At 36.4% G+C, this 18852-nt stretch overlaps 1 protein-coding gene across 1 annotated transcript; it reads right to left on the bottom strand.

The window, feature by feature from the left end:
* Window positions 1-522: 522 nt before the first annotated feature.
* On the bottom strand, window positions 523-18244 carry LOC102696722 (myosin-4-like). The gene is made up of 40 exons (XM_015356401.2): window positions 18139-18244; window positions 16871-17089; window positions 16625-16768; window positions 16355-16511; window positions 16153-16180; window positions 15951-16062; window positions 15765-15857; window positions 15083-15146; window positions 14899-14997; window positions 14682-14785; window positions 14447-14585; window positions 13329-13447; window positions 13029-13178; window positions 12756-12926; window positions 11770-12073; window positions 11599-11666; window positions 11428-11515; window positions 11216-11333; window positions 9822-9945; window positions 9597-9733; window positions 9091-9346; window positions 8733-8975; window positions 8473-8649; window positions 8121-8266; window positions 7849-7939; window positions 7376-7765; window positions 7157-7283; window positions 6909-7027; window positions 6627-6823; window positions 6351-6534; window positions 6043-6208; window positions 5574-5698; window positions 4989-5297; window positions 3437-3640; window positions 2729-2854; window positions 2471-2641; window positions 2231-2335; window positions 2045-2140; window positions 1782-1916; window positions 523-645 (listed from the first exon to the last, which is right to left on the bottom strand). The coding sequence occupies exons 2-40, from the start codon at window positions 17072-17074 to the stop codon at window positions 631-633; spliced, it is 5805 nt and encodes a 1934-aa protein (XP_015211887.1). The 5' UTR covers window positions 17075-17089; window positions 18139-18244; the 3' UTR covers window positions 523-630.
* Window positions 18245-18852: the final 608 nt, after the last annotated feature.

The following is an 18852-nucleotide window of genomic DNA, read 5'->3' as shown; positions in this document are numbered from 1 at the left end:
GTGGAGGTTAGCTAGGGTGTTGAAGACACCGAAGACCATGTGTTTCGGGTTTTCTTTTGTAGTCAGATTAGCTTTCCCTCACTGTCCTAGCCAGCTCCATTTTGTTTATTTTCTTTTCTTTGGCACCACTCTAGTTCCTTACCCTTGTTATCACGCTTCCTAGTCCATCACCAAAACCCACCTGCTTCCAAAAGAATTCTTAAATCTTACACCCCTTCACCCCTAGACACTTGGGGTCGTAACACCACATGAAAATATTAGACTTCTATCCAGATCATACACAGTGTTATGTGAACTGCTGTTGGTTCCACAAACATCTGGAATTGTATTTGGGGACTTTTTTAATTTTATGGTAATGCAGTATATATAGACTGTAAATATATTTTTATGTATTACTGGTATCTACAGTATTACCATTGTTAGACATTCAAGAATTACAAGTTGGTCAGAATAGACTTAACTTTTCAATGTTTATAGTGATAATTATATATACATAAAAATAAATTACATAGTTCCCAAAAAGTCATTAAGAGTTCTTTATTTATTCCAATCAGTATGTATATGAAAAAACAACACAAAGAAATTCACATTTTGTGGATTTCAGCAATAAATAGCAATAAATGCCACTTCTTAGTCTTCCTTTCCCTGTAAAAACAGAATAAAAGAAAGATGTTTTTTTTTTCATCTATGCATCAATGGGAAATCGAATCAATATTTAAGGTATAGGTCTTTACCTAACTAATGTACTGAATATGTGACCCACTCTTCCAATTCTGACTTTATATAGCCATCATTAGTTAAATGATTAAATATGACAAATGCTGGGTATAACTTATTTGAAGCTATTTCAGTACTTTAGAGCCAGTTACTAAAAGTGTCCTATTGTGAGTAACTACATAACTTACAAAAAGACACATAATAAAGGTCTAACAACAATACATATAATACAAATACTTGAGAGCATAAAGTGTCTCATGTTGAATAAAAGTAAGTGGACAGCACACTGAACAGAAATGGATACTAAATCTTTGTAAGAAAAGGGCTAAGAATCCACAGGAAGTAGATTTAAAAAATCCTAAAATTAAGATTTATTTTCCTAATTTTATTATCTTCATATTTTGTTGTTAAATTGTCTCCTTTACAGAGATATGCAGTTTATGAATTTAAGAATTATTTAAATATTAAGAATTATTACATATTTTTGCACATTCCCAAATCTCCTTTAAGCAGCAAAGATGGACAAAGGAAATGCATGCTTTCTTATTAAATGTGGACTCGTAGAGCCACATGTAATTTATTTTCACATAGACAGTTCCATGGTGCCGTACAGGAGAGATAGCACTGATCATAGGGGTGATGTGGCTGCTACTGATAGCACTGAATTCTGATTGGAAGAGTGATACAACTCTTGCTCACAGCACTGATATATTATAGGCTCACAGACAAGTCACAGAGGCTGCCATTGTGTGTCAAGCTAAAGATATCTTTAGTGACTCAATCCTACAACATCCCCATGGTTGGTCATCCAGCTATGTGCTGGTGTTTTGAGGAATCTCTTTTATACAGTATTCAACCTTTGGCAAACAATCACATGTAATCTGGACTATATAATGGAATTTTCATTCTAAACAATTGCTTTTCCTGGTTCAGTTACTCAGAAGCCCCCATCTGTGCATTTTTAATAGTCCTCTAATTAAGCAAACCATGGAAGAAATGTTTGCAGTTATGCACCAGTGAACAGCATATCTTCTGGGAGATGGTGTCTGTAATGCAGAATTTACCTTGGCACCAATATCTCGGCTCTTGGCTCTCAGCTTGTTGACCTGGGACTCGGCGATGTCAGCACGCTCCTCAGCTTCTTCCAGCTCATGCTGCACCTTTCTGAACTTGGAGAGATGGGAGTTCGCTTGTTCCTCCTACAAAGGACATTCATTCATTGAAAGAAATTCCAAGAAAGCAATGTTCAAAATCAAATATTTTCTCAAATTACCTATGTTTTTTTATTAGACCAGTTAAGTCAATATAAAATATAATTATTACTCACAGCCTCCTCAGCCTGCCTCTTATAAGCCTTGACCTTAAGCTGGAGCTTGTCAACAAGATCCTGCAGTCTTGCAACAGTCTTCTTATCTTCTTCACACTGTGTGGAAGATTAGCCAGTTATTAACAGCAGACCTGTTTTTTTGTTTTGTTTTGTTTTTGTGTTTTGTGATGTACTGATATGCTGTACCTGGTACGTCAGCTCCTTGACTCTTCGCTCGTACTTGCGCACACCCTTAATGGCATCTGCTCCATGTTTCTGTTCTGCTTCAAGCTCATTCTCCAGCTCTCGCACCTGAAGAACAAAGATGGATTTTGACGTTGCAGATTAGAAGACAACATTTTTACATTTTTGATTTTGTTCTTGATTTTTTTTAATTGTGATATTCTTTTTTACAGGGTACAAAATTCTATTTAATGTCAAACTCACCCTGGTTTCCAGCTTCTGGAGCTGTTTCTTTCCACCCTTCATTGCCAGCTGCTCAGCCTCATCCAGACGGTGCTGCAGGTCCTTCACTGTGACCTCCAGGTTCTTCTTCATTCTCTCCAGGTGAGCGCTGGTGTCCTGCTCCTTCTTCAGCTCCTCTGCCATCATGGCAGCCTGTAATGCAAACACATCAGTTCTTTATCTGTGAACGTCATTAGTGTAACGATTGTACAAAAGAAACATTATGCTTTTAGAACATACATCAGTTATGGCCTTCTTGGCTTTCTCCTCAGCATTTCTGGCCTCCTGGATTGCATCTTCAATCTCTCCCTGGCACTGTGTGAGATCACTCTCCAGCTTCTTTTTGCTGTTTATCAGACTAGTGTTCTGGAACAAGAAAATAAATAAGCTTTAATCATGATTAAGTAGTTAAAAATTATAGCCATAGCTGTAAAATGTTCATGTTTTTAAAATAAGTTTCATCCCGTTTCTTAACATTAATGTTGTTTTCTCAACCAAAAACATTGATTTGCTTTGTTAATTAGATGCTTTGAAAATGTGAACAGACAGAAATTATAATACAGAATAATAATTTATTTAATTCTCAAATGACACTTGTGAAAGGAGTGAAAATGGACCATTTAAATCCTGAATTCTTTTTTAATTGAATTCTTATTCTTACAGAAATTCTTACAGAAAATATATTATTTCATTATCAGTATGGTACATCCCATTGTGTCTTTTATGGCACAATGTGAATTCTCAAAAATTTCTTACACTAACAAAATATCTTTAAAAATTAGAGAGAGCATTTTCTGCTTCCCCAAAACGTTGCGTGTAGTATGTACAGTTGTAAGGATTTATGCAAAACCTTCTTTTGAATTAACTCATTTTGTGAATTTTGTCATATGTATTGTTTTATAATTTTTTTGCTTATGTTTCTTTCATGTTAAATCTCATTTATAGTACCTGAGAGTGCAGCAGCTGCACACGTTCACTGGAGTCTAGGAGTTCCTGCTCAGCCACTTTGCGGCCTCTCTCAGTCTGTTCCAGGGCAGCCCTCATTTCCTCAATCTCAGCCTGCATCAGGTTGTTCCTGCGCTCCACCATGGCAACCTGTTCCTTCATGTCCTCATGTCCTCTAAGGGCATCATCCAGGTGCAGCTGGGCATCCTATTGAATTAGAATACAAAGGTTGTTTCAATAGTGTAGACATTATTGAAGACTCCCTTAGTTAAAACAGCACTAACTGTCACGCCCAACATCCCTCCCTAGAGGGTGCTCCACTACTCCCGTTAATGTTCCTGTGATTGTTAAGCTCCCCAGGTGTACCTTCTTAGGTGTATTATTTAAAGACTAGCCCCTCCAGTCCTCGGGGCTCATCAGTAGGGTAAGGATGTCGCAAGGCCCGCCTGGCACCAGGAAACCATACGTCCGTCTCCTGAGGGCATAGGCCTCATCCCCGACACTTCCCGAGCCCCGGTTCTGGTGGATCTCGCCCGGTCACCCTTGGACCTCCATGTTTTGTCTGTTTCTGTGTTCCCCCTTCCCAGGGATTTTAACCTTGTCGCGTCCCACGATCGATTACTCGCTGATGGACTGTGCCCTGACCTGCCTTTGGACCTGTTTGGATTTGGATGCTCCCCCTCTCGCTGTCTCACGGACTGTCACTATTATTTTGTGCACTATTAAACCCCTGTATGTTTCCTTTTACCACGCCTCCTGTTTTCTCCAGCTCTTCCCGCATCGCATAGGGTCTACTACAAGACCTGACACGGATCCCAGCTTTAAAATGCTTGTACAGTATAGGACTTACCAACTGGGGCAGATCTAAAATTTTTATTATATGTCAGTTTATTTCAAGGTTTATGAACAGCAAGCCCCTAAACATTTATTTTTAAGGTACTAAATATGTACATTTATATACAAGCTTTCCCCCTCATGAATAATAATACATTAATAATGTTGCTACTGTAGTTACTGTTTTGGTTGTGCTACATACTTCCTTGTCCTGTGTAGATGCCAACTCTTTGATAGATACATTTCTACCTTCCAGTGCACAGTTCCACTCTATTGCTACATCTGAATTTTGAGATGCAGTGCAATCACATAAACTCCAAAAATATATATATTTTTATTTATGCTACTTTATTTTTAAAAGTTTGTAGAGGAGCCTCTATTGGTCTTTTAAATGGTTTATGAAAAAAATTCAAGTGGCCTCAGTTGTCCTAATTTGTAATCATTTTAATGTAACTTCCTCGTTTTATAAATACTATTCAGTACATATGCACCTTCTCTCCCTAGTATTCATCTTTTGAATCCCTTCTACACCCCTTCTCCACCTGTGCAGTTACTGCTTGGTCAGTTCTCATTCTGCATGATGTCCTAGCCTCTTTGTCCTTTTGGTCTTCAGCCAGGCAGGATAAGCCAAATTTACTATAGCTAAAACACTTAATAAACATTTTCAATTAACTTAATTATTGGATGTTGCCATCCTAGTAAAATTGGTATTGTTTCCAACCTTAAGCTGTGCTTGAATGTTCCTCAGTTGTTTCTGTGATTCGCTGGCCTGGCGGTTGGCATGGCTTAGCTGGATTTCCATTTCATTGAGATCTCCCTCCATCTTCTTCTTCATTCTCAAGGCATCATTCCGGCTCCTGACCTCAGCATCCAAAGTGCTTTGAAGAGTATCAATAACTCTCTGGTTGTTCCTCTTCAGCTGCTCAATCTCCTCATCTTTCTCTGCGATCTTCCTGTCAATTTCAGATTTCACCTGGTTGAGCTCTAACTGCACACGGAGGATTTTGCCTTCTTCATGTTCAAGAGATGCCTGGAATATAAATTGCAGATCTCCTTTAAACAAGTCACAGCCATAATTCATCTATTTTCACCCACTACATAAGCAGAGACTGGTTTAATAGTCATTTTGTGATTCTAAGATTTTATGATACTTTTACAAACTTTTAGTTTCCTGTAATAGCATTGTTTCAGTTTTTTTTTGCCTAAACTCAAGACCACATTTATTTTGTTCTTAGCTAAAGCCACATATTGTAAGGCTTCGTAAATACTATTCATATTACTAGAAATGAACAGTGATGAACAGTACCTCAGCTTCCTCCAGGGCACTCTGAATCTCTCCCCTTTCCTGTTCTGCTTGTTTCCTGGCCTTCTCTAGCTCATGGATGCTCTTACCATTCTCCCCAAGTTGCTCAGTCAGATCTGTAATCTCCTCTGAAAAAGAAATAAAGATATTGTGCATGCAAACATTTAATATCTTGTATTCCACCAAACAAGAAAATATTTTCATCACAAGATCAACTGCAATTGAGATATTTCAAGAAACATGCAATGGGACAAGGGTTAAAATATTCCGGAACATTTAAGAAGATACATCATGTCCTGTTCAAGCTGCTCCTTCTGCTCTAAGAGGCTCACAAAGAGGTTTGTTTGAAACTGATGAGTCATATATTAATACTGTATGTTAACATGTGACTGTAGAGGCATGAAAAAGTGAAAAAGAATCATAAAAGAAGGTCAAATATCAAAGCCTTTAATTGCACCCTTATCAAACTTACGTTGCAGGTTCTTGTTTTCACGTTTCAGAGTTTCAAGATGCTCCAGTGATTCTTCATAAGCATTCTTCATCTTGAAATTCTCAGTGCCGATGGAGCGAACCTCCTTCAAAGCAGATTCCAGTTCAGCTTGGGTTTCTTCATACTTCTGCTTCCATTCTGCCAAGATCTTAGAAAACAAGCAAAATTTGTTTTGTCATTTACATCTTAGTCTGTATCTTATAAACATCTAACAGTAATGTGAAAATTGTTATTAGTAATCTTTTGACACATCAATACTATATAATTAGCACAAATCATTTAACAGCTACCTTATCAAAGTTTCTCTGCTTCTTATCCAGTATTGCAGCAGCAGCATTTGCTTTCTCCACATCCATCATCAGATCCTCAACTTCACCCTGGAGCCTTTGCTTGGTCTTCTCAAGTGAAGAGCACTTGGAATTTGTAGCTTCAATAGCCTCCTCTGCTTCCTGTAAGCGCTGGGCCAGCTTTTTCCTAAAAAAAGCCAAGTGCACAGTTTTAAAGTACTGAAAGAATGTTTGTCTAGCTTCTTGTTGATGACAGGATAAGTGTTGGGGCTTGCTTACTTGGCCTCCTCAAGCTCCTCAGTGCGCTGGATGGCATCAGTCTCATATTTTGTCCTCCACTGAGCCACTTCACTGTTGGCCTTGGACATTGAACGCTGCAGCTCAGCCTTGGCCTCCTGTTCCTCTTCAAACTGTTCTCTCAGGAGGTCACAGTCATGTCGAGATGACTGCAAAGCATGGGCTAAAGCATTTTTAGCCTGTTGTGAGACACAAAGAGAGTTTGTGTTTGTAAACTACTTTCTAAGTGAATTAGTCAAGCACTCACTTGGAAAGAACATATACCTTTGTATCCTCTTCGTTTTGCCGCTTAAGCTCTTCAATTTGCTGAGAGAAGGCTTGCTTCACTCTAGTCATCTGAGATACCAAGGATTCCCTTTCCTCCAACTGCCGATATAGTTCACCTGTTTTAATGATAAAGAGCAAATAAACTCTGAATACATCCTTTTTTGTATTTTACAGCAAAACTATAAAATGTGTTTTTGATAATTAATATAATTGATATGTATTAATGAAAAATGTGCCAGGTTTACCATTTTCTGTCTGGAGGCGTGATTTCTGAGCGGTAAGATCACTGATCAGTCTGTGGTTTTCATCTTCTTTGACCTTGACTTCCAGGAGCTGATCCTCCAAAGAGTGGCACAACTTTTCAAGATTGGCCTACACAACAGGTGGAAATGCAGAAGTAAATGACAAACTACAGTACAGAGAAGCATACAATTAAAAACAATTTGAAAGAAAATATGACCCACTTTGGATTTGGAAACTGCCTCCATGTTACTTGAAAGATCATCCACTTCCATTTTCAGCTCACTCTTCTCCTTTTCAAGCTTCTGTTTGACTCGCTGCAGGTTGTCAATCTGCTCCCCAAGATCTGCTACTGTGTCAGCATGTTTCTTGCGCAGAGCTGCTGCTGTGGCTTCATGCTGCAGAGTGGCCTCTTCAAGGTCACGGCGGAGCTTCTGGAGCTCAGCTTCACGTTTCTTGTTCATCTCAATCTGGGCAGAAGTTGCTCCTCCAGCTTCTTCAAGTCTTTCACTGATGTCCTCTAGTTCCCTGGAGAGATCAGCCCTCTGCTTCTCAACTTTGGCCCGAGCAGCACGTTCAGCCTCAATTTCTTCTTCAAGTTCTTCAATACGAGCCTAACAATATGAAATTAAAGGTAAGTCCCAGGTCACATCCCATTCATTAGAAAAACAAATAAAACATCAGAATTACAGCTTGCCTGTAACTCCTTAATTTTCTTCTGCAGTTGAGACCCAAGAACTTGTTCATCTTCAATTCTTCCTTGCAGCTGTGTAACTTCAAAGTCTTTCCTGTTATAGAAGGAATTAAAATAGAATAATGTTTTGGAATATACCTAAAGCAATTGTCCTTTATGATTTGTAAACAGTGAGCATTTGTTAAGTTCCTAACACCACCAAAGATTAAATACATGTTTTCTTTATTAGATACAATATTGTTCAACTATTATGTGCAATATCTTAAACCACATACTTCTTCAGTTTCTCTTCCATCTGCTGCTTTTCGTTTTCCAGGTCCATAATCGATTCTTGAGCCAGCTTCAGATCACCCTCCAACTTTCTCTTGGCTCTCTCAAGGTCAAGGCGAATTTTCTTCTCTTGTTCTAGTGAACCTTCGAGCTAAAGTTAAACATTAATAGGTTGAATAAACTCAATTCTTTTCAAAACATTTTGCATGAGAGGACAAAATAGCTTTGGAAGACCACCAACAAATAAAATGGATAACAAACACATTTTGTTTAAACAGTTATTTTTTTAATTTAAATATTTTAGATACTTGAGATCCAATACATCCTACTTAAAGAATCAAGTATATTTAAACTCACATCATCCACTTGCTGCTCCAGCTTTGTCTTTGCTTTATTCAAAGTATTGACTTTGTCTTCCTCCACTTGCAGATCATCAAGTGTCTGCTGGTGAGCCTCCTGAAGAGCCTTCTTCTCCTTGGATAGCTTAGAGATGTTCTCATCAAGTGAACCCATCTCTTCAGTGAGGTTTTTCACCTGTGTATTGAAATGGGTTTAATTGAAACAATCCTTCTTGTTACTAATAAGCAGGTAATTTACTTAAAAAGTATGATATTCACCTTGTTTTCAGTTGCATGCTTCTCCTTCTCCACTTTGGCCAAGGTGAGCTCTAAGTCATCAATATCTTTCTTGAGCTCAGAGCACTCATCCTCCAGTTTCCTCTTCTTGGCTGTCATCTCAGCATTCATTTCCTCTTCATCCTCCAGTCTTTCTGTTATCTCTTTCAGTTTGGCCTCAAGCTGTATTTTGCTCTTAATGAGGCCTTCACACCTTTCTTCAGCATCTGTCAAGTTGTCTGCTTCCTTTAGGTAAAAGTAGAATTTAGATTAATATTGAATCTAATTGCATAAGAATTTGAAAAAAAAAACAAAATAAATAAAGATTATTTTAATATACTAATATTATTTTATAACATACTGCTTGAACTTGAATAAACAAGTCATTCTTCTCTTGAATAATGGAAACCATTTTCTCTTCAAGCTCCTTTCTTCTGGCTTCTGATTTGGCCAGGTCTTCCTTGCACTTGGCAAACTCTTCCTTCATGTTGGCCATCTCCTTCTCAGCCTCTGCGCTCATCAGAAGAGGTTTGATCTTGAAGTACAACTTCATCCATGGCCAGTGTTTCACATTCATGAATGAGCGGATGTTATATTGGATGGTAAACAGAGACTCCCTGTTGTATTAGAAGAATAGTAAAAGATAGTTACAGTACCAAATCAAGTGTTTCTAAACAGATAATGGTCCCTTATGAATATAACCTAAACTCTTCTCTAAAAATGTCCCAACTGATAGTTATCAGTTTCTATAGAGAAATGAGTTAAACTATAGCACTAATCTACAGTTAATCTATAATCTATAGAGCACTGAGTTAGGTCATCTACATACTATTTTGGTAAGTGGTGATCTCTTTTCAGACTACTCACCTTCTCTCCATCATTTTCTTGAACTCATTTCTCATCAGATTTCCCCGGCAAACAGACTGAATGCAAGTAACAAGCTGAGCCAAACGTTCATCTCTCATTTCCTCAAGAACACCAAGAAGACCAGCTTTGAAGAACACCTGAAAAGCAAAAATATCCAAAATAATCCATGGATGAAGTGTTCAGATCTATTTTCTCTTGAAAGTGTATAAAGAACCAAGCACTTACTTTAGTATGTCCAAACTTGTACTGAGTGTGATCAATATCAATGGAACCCAGCAGCTTCTCAGATGCCTTCTTGTTGTCCATGAACTGACCTTCAGGCACAGCACTTGCATTTAGGACCCTGTATCTGAAACAGGATGTGGATAAGATGTTAAGTTTAGATTTTATTAATGTTCCACTTTGTTATTTATTTGGTATAATATGTATATTTTAATTGTGTGATAAAATAAGAATGAAATTAAACTCACTGACTATATCATACAAGAGTAAAAATGGAAGGAGAGGTAATGCTTCGAAATTGTAACAAAAGCAATTAAAAACAACCCCCAGAAGAATGTTATCAATTTAATTCTGGTATAAGTCAATCATAATATTTCTAATATTATATATTATTTTTAAATTTCCAAATTCAGGACAAAAAGTTTAACACCTGAAGAAGGTTTTACTGCCAAAACACTGTAATTCTTTACTTATTCCTAAATCAATCATATTAGCCTTAAAAACTTCTGTTACATTAGCTGTTAAAAGTAGAAAATATTAAAATCAATAACAACCAATAACTATTCAAAAATCAATTTGAATTTGATTCAAAACAATTTAATGATTTTAATATTCCTTGATGGCTTTTGAAGTTTTTTTAACATGATCTGTAGACTTTTAACTGTTTTACACATTTACACTCACAAATGTCACAAATGTAACTGGCAATGTTTTTTTCCTTGCTCAAGGAGACTATTTGTGTTTGGAAAAGCGTGAGGCTTGCCCTAAATCAGTCTCTAAGTGTCTATGCAGACTATAATTAGTTAACATGTGGACCTTCAGACCCTTAGGGAAGACCCTTACAAAGGTCAGTGACCTCTGTTCCTTGGCATTTTAAGCTCTATAAATGAGTTTTCTAAATTCAGTACAAAAAGTTAGTGAGCTAATTGTTCAATAAAAATATGTATTTCATTTTCATATAGTTAAATGTCTGCAGTAAATATGAATCAGAAGAGTAAAGTTTGTATTAATTTGCTACAATAACCTGAAATAAGTAAGGAAATACATACACCAATAGGTCATCTGAAGAATGAGGAGAATACTCTACAGTAAAGATGGGGACCTCGAGTAATGAAAGATAACTATACAAGATATAGTATTAAATATACTTTTCTTCAGGCCCTGTAATTAATGTGATATTTTGTTTATCAACTTAAATGGAGCCATTTATATCTCTGAAAGAGACATAGCATGAAAGAAATGCAATGGTGTCTACTTTAAACAGTATATGTATATTTCTTGAACCCTGCTTAGGCCTCCACTAAACTTAAAATATTGTTATTTAAACATTACTTATGTCAGGAAAGTGATTTCTGTTTAAGAACATTGAAGAAAATCAAATTTTGTGAAATATATACCTTTGTTTGAAGTCCCCATATTGGATTCTGCTTGGGAATCCCTTCCTGCAAATTCTGATTCCTTCCAGCACACCGTTACACCTCAACTGGTGTACTACAAGGTGGTTCTCCATAGCACCTGTATGTGGAGAGCTCAATATATGAGTAATTGTTCCAGTTTAGATGTTATCAATGAAATATATTATGCATCTTTCTGTGATAAATATTTTCACCTGGTGTTTTAGTTTCATTAGGAATCAAACAGCGCACAAAGTGAGGATGAGTTGTTTTCAAGTTAGACATCAGCTTGTTAAGATTTTCCTGCAGCAAGAAGTAAAAAATAATGAGTTTTAGGCACATTGAGTAATTTAATATCAAGAGTATGATTCTTGTCAGTATCTTACCCTGAAAAGTGCAGACACTGTCTGAAATGATGATCCCTTCTTCTTTCCTCCCTTTTTAGCACCAGCATCTAATAGACAGAAAGTTTAAGTACTTAAAGATTCTCAACACTGGTTAAATTTATTTATTTACAGGTTTTCAAAATAAATAAAATGAAGAGATAGTTTATTTACCATCACCAGCATAGCTGGAGTACAGGAAAGATAGGAGTTTCAAAGAGGATTTCTGGTACAGCTGCACAACAGACTCATTCAGGGGGTCCTTGTTCTTCTCAAGCCAGCCACTGATGTTGTAGTCCACTGTGCCTGCGTAATGCCCCAGGGAGAAGTGGGCCTCAGCCTTGCCTTTGACATGCTTGGGTTTCAGGAAAGAGGCAGATTTTCCAAGATGCTGGTCATAGAGCTTGTTCTTGAAGGAGGTGTCTGTAGACTTGGGGAACATGCACTCCTCTTCAAGGATGGAGAAAATGCCCATTGGCTGGGTAAAATCAATATAAATAAAGAAATTAATTGTAGAAAAGCAAACTGAAAATGTATATCAGTAAATTAGCCTACTGTAGGTCAGTTTGTCAAGAATTGTCTGCTTGCCTGAGTCATGTATGCATAACCATCTGTTTTATTTTATTTGAAACACTTTCAATAGTCTGATTTAAGATGACAGATAAATTGTAACGCTGTAACAATTTCATGCTAAGCATAAACTATCATTCATAACAAAAATAATTTCTCTAAGTAATACAAATCTGTTAAATTTCAGAATCTGCAATAACTTTCAGAAATGTCAAAAAGGTCTGTGTCTTTATGCACTAATATTAATATACCTTTGTAGTAAGCTAAAAGAGATAGAAAAACTTTTCGTAACCCAGAAAGCACTCATGTACTAATAAAAATCTATAGTTTGACCACAAATTTTTAAACGAATACTCTACTTTTCATTATACATTTGTTTGCTAAAGCCATTCACATCATGTTCCTGCCCACAAAGACGTGCACAGATCATAACGGGCACAGATGTATTAAATGTGTAAATTCTGGTTTATGCATAATTCCTATTTTAACTAAAGAATATTAAATGTTACAGTGCATAAGAGATCTAACATTTGCACATGTTCTGCATAAATATTGCATGTCCAAAAGACAAAAGACACAGTGTTGCATACCTTTTCAATGAGCTCAATGCAGGCAGCCAAGTCCATGCCAAAGTCAATGAACTCCCAATCAATTCCCTCTTTCTTGTACTCTTCTTGTTCCAGTACAAACATGTGATGATTGAAAAACTGTTGCAACTTCTCATTGGTAAAGTTGATGCACAGCTGTTCCAATGTATTGAACTAGAAAAGAGAAAAGAATTGAAACATGAATAACCATATTAAAAAACTAGACTATGGCCAACATTAACTTATAACATATATTAAAAAGACTTCTAAACCTACATCAAAAATCTCAAAGCCAGCAATATCCAGAACTCCAATGAACTGCTGCCTGGCCTGTTTAGTGTCCAGCTGCTGGTTTATACGGATCACCATCCACAAGAACATCTTCTCATAGACAGACTTGCCCAGAGCACCAACGGAGTTATACACCTGACATAGATATGGGTGAAACATTAGTTAGTTAAGAATAATAACACACTTCACAAAAACAGCAAGACTGGAAATTGTAATATACTGGTTAAGTTGATCATGTTCTCTACATCTCACCTATACTTTAAACAACAAAAAGACATAATTTACCTGTTGGACACTCTGTCCCTTAGTGACATACTCATTCCCAACCTTCACTCTGGGGTAGCACAAACACTTGAGAAATTCAGATGAGTTTAGGCCCATCAGGTAAGCTGCTTTATCAGCCACTGTAAACCAAAAAAAACAATACCTAATAATTAGTGAAAAAAATGTTTCAATCCTAACTATTTTTTCCACAAAAAGCATGAAACATATCATATAATCAGTCAGAAAAAAAGTGGCCATTGATTTTTACATTTAGATCTCAGCCTGTCTGAGTTACAGTTATCCATAACTTACAGTACAGTATATAGCTCTGAATAATGACCCTGTGCTTAGCCTGTCTTATATTGATTAAATCATTTTTTATTTTATATTTGTTGTAATTACTGGTTTCATAGAACAAATCCTAAGTATCACAGAATGGAGGCAATAATGCTGTTAAAAGAGTTTAAAGCTTTTCTAGCTTACATAGAGTATATGTAGGTATTTATAGTTTTTAAACTTTTCCTTTCCAATTAATTTACATTTAAATTTAAAAACAAATTGTATTTGCTTTTACATTTGCATCTCTTATTTATTCTTTTGTTCAGCACTTTAAGGTGATTATTTTCGTAAAATGTGTTATACTGCATAAAGACAAAGATGGATTGATTTATATAGTGATTAGTAATGAAGGTACTGTACCTACACTATAGTTTCCATGTATACTTGAAATATCAAATTAGTACAACACGTGAAGCTCATTTTTCTATTCTGTTTAGGATTTATTCCGAAATATATACTGTCCAATACCGTGGTCAGGAAACTCTCAGCTTCCCAACCCAATTCAACTGATTGCATTCAGTAATAAGCAGTCTTGTCTAGCAAATACAGGAGTCTAACACCAGTACACAACTGTAATATTCCTTTTAAAAGGAATATCCATAGTTAACTGCAGTGTACTTTATAAATCAAACAAAGTTCTTACTGCAGCATTAAAGTCAACAAATCAAAACAAACAAAAGAATTTGCTCTGAATTCAAAATTTGGGAAATAAAATTATTCAAACATTGATGTAAATGGTGTAAAAGCTTTAACTTTGTGGTCTTGTAACATGTTGGCATTTGTTTTAAGATGCTGTTTACCCTCAGTGCCATCAGGCTCAGCCTGCTCCTCACGCTGCTTCTGCTTGAACCTCAGGTTACCATAGTGCATCACAGCGCCAGTGAGCTTGTAGATACCATTTTTCTCATCAGCACTGAAACCAAGAATGTCAATGGCTTCCTGCATAGATACACAGAATAATATCATCGTAAGGGACTATTACCAAGAAACCAATACCTGAGACATGCTGTGATATCTGATTGCCATTCTACTTACATCGGTGGCCATCAGCTCTGCTGCATCATCAATACTCTTCACAGCAACTTCACCCTGGCTGATGTAGGTAAAGTCATAAGGGTTGGAACTGATAAGAAGCATTTCTAGGAAAGAAAGCACAAATGCATTTTTTAAAGGCTGCCCTTTAAAATTGAATGCCCTTTGTTAAAATAATCTTACCAAAAGGCTAAATAAAATATTTAAGTTGGATACTCACCAATGAGTTCCGGTTTTTTGTTGCATGTCAGTTGGTAGAAAATGTGGTAGTTTCTTTCAGACGACAGTTGAAATGTAACTCTTGACTTTTCCAGCAAATCTGTAGTACATGAATTGTGTATTTAAAATTTACAGAGACAAGTCTGAGTCTAAATGCTTTCTTTGTCATAGGCTGCTGTACTTACATGTTTCAATATCAGCGGAAGACAGTTTGCCTGATGCTGCAAAGTGAATTCTGATGAATTTGCCCTGTTAGTCAAAATAAGATTAAAACACTTTAGTACCTGGCTATGCTTCTGATAGAGCCCAAAGCAAACCTGACAACCACAAACTTTATTATTTGGCAGGTACTCTATGTGTTGTTGTCTTTTTAAACACATCTATTTCAGTTCTAATTAAATATTTTACATGATTTAAAAAAAAACAATATTTTTCCTTGCTTCCAAAGCCATTGGTGTAGCCCAGTAGGACACCCCTAGTAATAAATGAATGTATAAATAAGGGGAGTGGTGGTACTCTTCACTTTATCATTGATGTTTTATCATTTATTACTTTTTATTAAACCAAATAGAAAATTGACAAGTATACTTGCCCATATTTATATATATATAAAGGTACAATACTTTAATATAGTACAATCTAAAATAAATACACATTTTCAGTGACAAAATGATTCCTTTAGTACATCTTGGTATTCTTATAGTCCAGTAAAGCATAGAGTGAGACACGTTGAGATATTAGAACACCACTGCAAAACTGTGGTAAAAGCCATAGGAATCACAATGTAGTACTTTTTCAAGGAAAATGTTTATAAGGGACATTATAAGGGACCATATAAAATAAATTATGAGCTGGCACAAAACTTACGAAACGTGAGGAGTTGTCATTTCTCACTGTCTTGGCATTACCAAAGGCTTCTAACAGAGGGTTGGCCTGGATGATTTGATCTTCCAGAGTTCCCTGTAAGGGACAAAACCATTAATGAATGATTGAAGCACTACCAGCTGAAAATCATATTCGTAAAGCTAATAAAATGGTGTGTAAAAGTCTAACCTTCATCTTGCTAGTGTACTCGGCCTTCTTCTTGTCTCCAGATGTCGCAATGCTGGCAAAGTACTGGATGACACGTTTCGTGTTCACAGTCTTTCCAGCACCAGATTCTCCACTGGCAAAACAAGACAGTCCAAGTAAATTATAAGCACAATTTAGTTATTGGCTTAAACGATACAGAAAAGTTTATTTAAAATATACTTACGTGATTAAAATAGACTGGTTTTCACGGTCTGCGTTTAGAAAAAAAACAGTTTAAACATGTTAAAAGATAGTTTCCTACAATGGCAACTAAAGGTATTTACAAGGTTTATTTTTTTATAAACACTGGGTTGTACACAGAACATTGTTTATTTCAGTCCAGTTGTGGGTTTAGAGTTCATGAGACTTCAAACTTCTGTTCTTACCAGTCAGCATAAACTGGTAGGCGTTGTCAGACAGGGCGAAAATGTGTGGAGGCACCTCCATGCGCTTCTTGCCTCTATACGCAGCAACAACCTCGGGATTGTACACAGGCAGCCACTTATACGGGTTGACAGTGACGCAGAAAAGACCAGAGTATGTCTGCAAAGAATGAACAGGTATCATTAATCAGCATTTTAGGTTCTATATACTGTACTTATAATTGCTAAAACAATACTAACACATCCATTTAAATGTGATATGTAAAAACATACGTAAATCATCCAGGCTGCGTAACGCTCTTTGAGGTTATACAGCACACAAGGCTCGTTCAGGTGGGTCATCATTGCCATGTCCTCAATTTTATCGAACTTGGGAGGATTCAGTGGGTAAACCTGGTTATCCTTCACGGTCACTGTCTGAATATTGAAATAAATAAGAGGATGAGAATGTGAATGACAAGAGATTTCAAATATAATTGACAGGGATTTACGACTGATCACATACTGCATTTAACTTACTCTGTTATCCTCAGTTTTGACAGTGACTTTGCCACCCTCCTTACTCTGGATGACGCCCTTAACGTAGAGCTCCTTGTCATCGTCCACAAAGCAGGCAGTTCTGGCGTCAAAGGCCCGACTCTGTGCTTCCAATCTTTCCTTCTCCGACTTGCGCAGGTACTTGGCAGCTTCGCCAAAAATAGACATCTCCGAGTCGCCACTCATGATGGTGATTTGCCGCTATTCGTAACATACAAATTAAGCTGGTTTTATTATTTTTCTCTATGACCCAAATAATATGTGATACAAAATGTCCTATACAGGGACATTAGCTCGACAGTTTTCAGCCTCTGTTCAATATTTTATACAGTACATGTACAAAGAGAACATACTGTAGATACCTGTACTGTAATAATTAACAATTACAAATAGTAAAGCAATCTTGAGCTCAAATAAAGATAATTTTTGTTGTATCACAGATCAAGTACACTAACTTCACCTTCACCACAGTCAAAGCATTTTATAGATATGCTGGACTTATGAATGCTGTTTACAATCAAGCTACTGTACAGCGCAGTCACTGTTCCTGTAAAAACCTGCTAGACTGGGGTTCAGGAGACCACTGTGCTAAAGCTTGGAGGCAGTGCTTCAAGTCGACCACACTGATCATAATACTCTATACTAATAGACGTTAGAAAGCATTTACATCCTTCGATTTATGTCTAAAGAACTAAAATCATGTATCAAAATTCAGCTTTTTTTAAAAAAAACATTAAAAAATATGTGATACGCTATTATTGAAGAGTAACATACTGTATGGCGAATAAACTAAAAGCCTTATTGTAACTGCGTGCTCGCATCAAAGCACAGTTTAAAAAGACGGCGAAAACGAACGTTTAAGAAAACCTTACTAGTAAGAGGAAGCCCACAGGATAAGACACTTTAAAACAGCACTACTTGCTCTTAAAGCTAAAGCAATTAATGAAAATATTGGTTTCGCTTATTACGCACAGTTTCTGACTGATGTCTCTTCGCACCTGGATTGCAAAAGTGCGCATTTTTTACTTAAAGGAAGAAGGACTGACAGTACTTTCCTTCTAATTTCTTGCAAAAGTGCGCATTTTTTACTTAAAGGAAGAAGGACTGACAGTACTTTCCTTCTAATTTCTGTATATTGCTCATCCCTCGCACAGCTCAACCCAAACGCCAAAAACGCCATTTGTTTTATCACCTAGCTTGCAGAGACTGCTATTAATGTCTCTTTCTATAAGAATTTGAAAACAACTTACCTTGTAATATTCCGAAGTCAAATGAAAAACTTATGCCTTCCAAGGCGATAACCTAGTGTAAGAACAAAAATAAAACAAACAAATGCTTTTTAGTTTTTCCTGACGTGCAATACAGTAACTTTACAGCTGGATAGCTAGATGGACTTACCGAGAGTTGTAAGATGACAAGGAGAATTGCGACTCTGACCTCTTTTTATACAGGGCCCTTTCTGTTGCCATCTTTAAGTTACCCTATATATGGTCATCTTTTAAGTTAGGAGGAACCTGTTTAAAGAAATCTTTTTCAACTCCAAGGAAAGATTATTTTTAGAAACACCAAGGACTGTTGTGGGTGTGAGACTTTTCACGTAATTAATGAAAGTGTTAGAGAATACCCAAGTAAACAGGCAAAATGAGATCAAAGTATACATTTTTATTTCTAACGCAAATACATTCAAATAACATTTTAAAATTGATCTTATTCGTAATATATATTCAATTGAAATATTTAGCAAATATTTTAGCCATTCTTTATTCAAATATTGTACCAATAAAGTATTTAAAGTTCTTGGTGTTGCTGTTTATTTTGCTACTGTATGTTGTTGTAATAATCATTATTCTTAGTAGTGTTATTATTATTGAATCGATATTTATATTTCAGGTCAAGTGTCCATTGAATGTGCTCTAAAAGCTGAAAAGCTGGATTCATAACTAAATAGCTTTAATTGTATAAAT

The sequence above is a fragment of the Lepisosteus oculatus genome, chromosome 9 (genome assembly GCF_040954835.1).
Source record: "Lepisosteus oculatus isolate fLepOcu1 chromosome 9, fLepOcu1.hap2, whole genome shotgun sequence".
NCBI classification, from domain to species: Eukaryota; Metazoa; Chordata; class Actinopteri; order Semionotiformes; family Lepisosteidae; genus Lepisosteus; species Lepisosteus oculatus.
The sequence above is the reverse complement of the archived record's forward strand: the minus strand, read 5'-3'. Positions and strand labels throughout refer to the sequence as shown.

Bases quoted from the DNA above. Each gene is read 5' to 3' on its own strand.
- LOC102696722 (XM_015356401.2), bottom strand. From the start codon at position 17,074: ATGAGTGGCGACTCGGAGATGTCTATTTTTGGCGAAGCTGCCAAGTAC. The intron at 6,209-6,350 runs GTAGCTGTTAAA...TTGTTTTCTAAG, and splicing joins AGCAGAGAAACTTTGATAAG to ATCTTGGCAGAATGGAAGCA. The intron at 1,917-2,044 runs GTGAGTAATAAT...TGTCCTTTGTAG, and splicing joins AGAGGCAGGCTGAGGAGGCT to GAGGAACAAGCGAACTCCCA.